The following is a 3,491-nucleotide window of genomic DNA, read 5'->3' as shown; positions in this document are numbered from 1 at the left end:
GTTTATCTTGGAACTGATCTGTCGGTGGCCACTCAGTTACTACCCACCGATCACCGTTATGGGTGATCTCTTCCCTGATTTCTCTGCCACCTGATCCACGTGTCACCTTGCGAGTGGTCCACGTGGTTATCTGCTGCTGACGTCATCGACTACCGATGACCGACCGGATCAACAACCATAAGAGTTGTAACTTTTGAGATGATTGATTTAGATATAAATATATATAATTGTAGAGTGATGGGTCTTGCCTAACGTATAATATGAGAATCGGAATCTTATCCTTAACTGGAAACGTGCATCATCCTTTATTCATTAGACTTAATCGCCCTTAATGACTCAATAAAGGCAGAATCGGACTACGTTACGCCGGATATGGTCAACAACAAGGTGATCTATCTTTTACACACTTATCCTAAGCCACTTGGAGAGGATCTAGGGCTAGGTTACATCTAATACACAACACAGGGAGTACTCTTAACTCATATTTTATCATATCATATCATTATTGAGCGTCGAAGTGTCATCGCAGGAGGAGCTCTCTCGTTTCTCGAAGGTTGAATCACTAGCTTGAAGGGAGACCACCATTAGGAGCTCATCCAGATTCTGACCTACCTCGAGTTGGCAAGAACAATGATAAAGGGTAAATTTGTAATTAAATGATATGAAAAAATATTAAAATAATAGTATTGAGGGTTGTAATATAGTTGTATAAAAAAATAGGATTGTCAATATATTTATGGAGGGCTAAAAGTTTGATGCTCATTAGTACTTCATTGCGAATGAGACAAAAACCTACCGTCCTCTATTTATTCTTTGTGTAATTTTATATTATTTATGAACTAAATTTTGCATCAAATAATACAAATGTTCAAAGTGTATTGAATCTTAACTTTTACTTAGGTGACAATGTAAGTGAAATTAATTTTGATTTAGTCACTCTCAAATGCATGCTTTCCTTGTCTCCCACTGGATTTTGCTTTAGGTGCATCCATTTTTGTTATATACTATTCAAAATTATATCATTTGCATAACAAAAATTCATGTTTAAATTCATATTAAGCAACCTAGATAACCCGCGAAGTGTACAAATGAAATAAAAAAAAATCACACTGAAAAATGTCACTTCAACAAATATTATCATCAACCCTGTCACACATGCTTAGAAAATGAAACTACTCTTTCAAATAATACGATTAGAAAAGAATGAAAGTGATATAGGTATAAAGAAAATATGAGAATGAAAGTATAACTAAAATTATTAAAAAATGTGAGATTACACTTCACTCAAAGTTATTTAAAAAAATTTAAAATGTTAAAATCGATGGTGGATATTGAATTTGACACCTTCAAGTCCTACTTCAGAATCAAATTAAAAAAAAACAAAAAAAAATGTGTGACAATTGAATTACATTTATAATGGAGATTCTCCTAATCATCTAAATATTGTTGTAGTAGTGTCGGCCTCAAAGTGCTACATAGAAGTAGGCATGAGAGAAATCGAAAACCTTCAATACTATTCAAATGTTGGTTAAGATTAAATGTATAACATATTGGAAGCATAAAAGTATTATCTCTTTTAACACAATGAAATGAATAAAATAATAAGAAAAGAAAAAGATAAAAGAAGATATTGGAATGTTGTAGTAGAGGGTATCCTCCAATAGAACATATATAATTAAAAAGTAAACAATGTTTATAGATTGTAGTAGGAAGAGTAGGTATTTACATGGTTAGGATGAGATAAAAAGATTGGGTGGGATGGAGGAGAAGCATTGGAGAACTTGTGGCATTTCGGGTCTTTCCTTCTGCATCGCACTGGTACACTCACAAGCGATGCGTACATACTCCCTAACACTCTCCTCACTCAACCCTTCTCTTGAAATATTCACATCAACCATATCCATCTCCGCATTTTGCTCCCTCATCTTTTTCGCCCACTGGACAATCCCAATTGCATTCTCGCCCAATTTCATCGGCAAATTGGGCCGGTGACTGGACATGGTCTCAATCATCAAAATCCCAAAACTATAAACATCCACCTTCGTGTTCGCCACATTCGACCCTTCAATGTATTCGGGCGGCATGTAGCCCATTGTGCCCGCGAACTGTGTGGAAACGTGGGAGTGCGTTTTATCGATCCTGCGGGCCAGCCCAAAGTCAGCGATGTGGGCATGGAACTTGGAGTCCAGCAAGATGTTGCTGGCCTTTATGTCGCGATGAATGACGGGCTTCTCGAGCCCGTGGAGGTAGGAAAGCCCGTGGGCCACGCCGCGGATGATGTTGACGCGAGTTTCCCAGGACAGGGGGGTGCGAGAGGGATCGGGCTCGTGGAGCCACTGATCGAGGTTTCCCTTTTCGATGAACTCATAGACGAGTAAACGTTCTGGGCCGGAGGCCCAGTACCCGAGGATTCTGACGATGTTTGGGTGGTTGAGCTTGCTTAGGGTTTCCATCTCCGCCCTGAACTCGCGGAAGCCCTGGAAGGCGTCGGGGGAGAGCTTCTTGACGGCGACGAGGGCGTTGGTGGAGAGGCGGGCCTTGTAGACAAGGCCGAAGCTGCCGTCGCCGACGATGAGGTGCGGGGAGAAGTTTTCGGTGGCGACGGCGAGCTCCTCCCACGTGATCTTGATGAGGTTGGGGTCGGAGGACCAGCTGGCGTCGACAACGGCGAGAGAGAAAGAGGCGTCGCGGGTGGGCGCGGGTGTGGTTGATCTGTGGCGGGTGCGGGCTTTGGAGGAGTTGCGGTACTGCTGGCAGAGCATGATGGCTCCGACAAGGAGTAGCGAGACGATGAAGAAGCTGCCTATGGCGGCGACGATGGCTTGGAAAGCGTTGTCCATGGGAGGGGAGGAGTGATTGATTGACTGAGTGAATTTAGAGAGAGAGATGAATGAGTAAAGGAATGTGAATGGAAAATGGAAAGAAAGGAAAGTGGGATTGTGATTTCGTGGAAGATGTTGTAGGAGACCAGTCAACGGTCATCAACTCCATATTAACCCCACTTTTCTCTGGTCTTTCCCTCTGCGGTGATTTTTGGCTCTTTCTATTAGTTTTTTTGCTCTTTGTTGAATTCACAGGTTAATTATTAGTGCCTCTGTTGACCTTAGAGAAGGAAGGAGACGGGTTGGATAAAGTTACTTTCTTTCTCACATCACTTTGTTATCTATTCTCTCTTATTATTGCACAGTTTTTGAATTATTAATTAAGTTTCGTGATCGATTATATTTTTTTAGGTTGAGGTTGAATGAGTTTTACTCTTATTTGTTTGTATGAGAGGGGAAGGTTGAGGATCGGAATGAACAGAAAATTAAAAGTATTTAAGATCCTTTCATAATTGAAGAGGAAAAAGAGTGAAAAAGAGTGGAATGAGATAAAAAAGAACATGATATGATGTCCTTATTTTCTCATACAATAATATTAATAATAATAATTTTATATATATAACATAATATAATTTAAAAAATCATATATAATATTAAAATTATTTAAAT

The 3,491-nt window shown here is 39.8% G+C and overlaps 1 protein-coding gene across 1 annotated transcript; it reads right to left on the bottom strand.

The window, feature by feature from the left end:
- Positions 1–1,672: 1,672 nt before the first annotated feature.
- LOC137830020 (Protein kinase superfamily protein) lies at positions 1,673–3,224 on the bottom strand. Its single transcript, XM_068637100.2, has one exon. It carries the CDS (start codon positions 2,838–2,840, stop codon positions 1,731–1,733), a length of 1,110 nt encoding a protein of 369 aa, XP_068493201.1. The 5' UTR covers positions 2,841–3,224; the 3' UTR covers positions 1,673–1,730.
- Positions 3,225–3,491: the final 267 nt, after the last annotated feature.

Source organism: Phaseolus vulgaris, chromosome 7 (assembly GCF_051622355.1).
Source record: "Phaseolus vulgaris cultivar YP4 chromosome 7, ASM5162235v1, whole genome shotgun sequence".
In the NCBI taxonomy this organism is placed as follows: Eukaryota; Viridiplantae; Streptophyta; class Magnoliopsida; order Fabales; family Fabaceae; genus Phaseolus; species Phaseolus vulgaris.
Note: the sequence above shows the minus strand (reverse complement) of the source record. Positions and strands in the feature narration are given on the sequence as shown.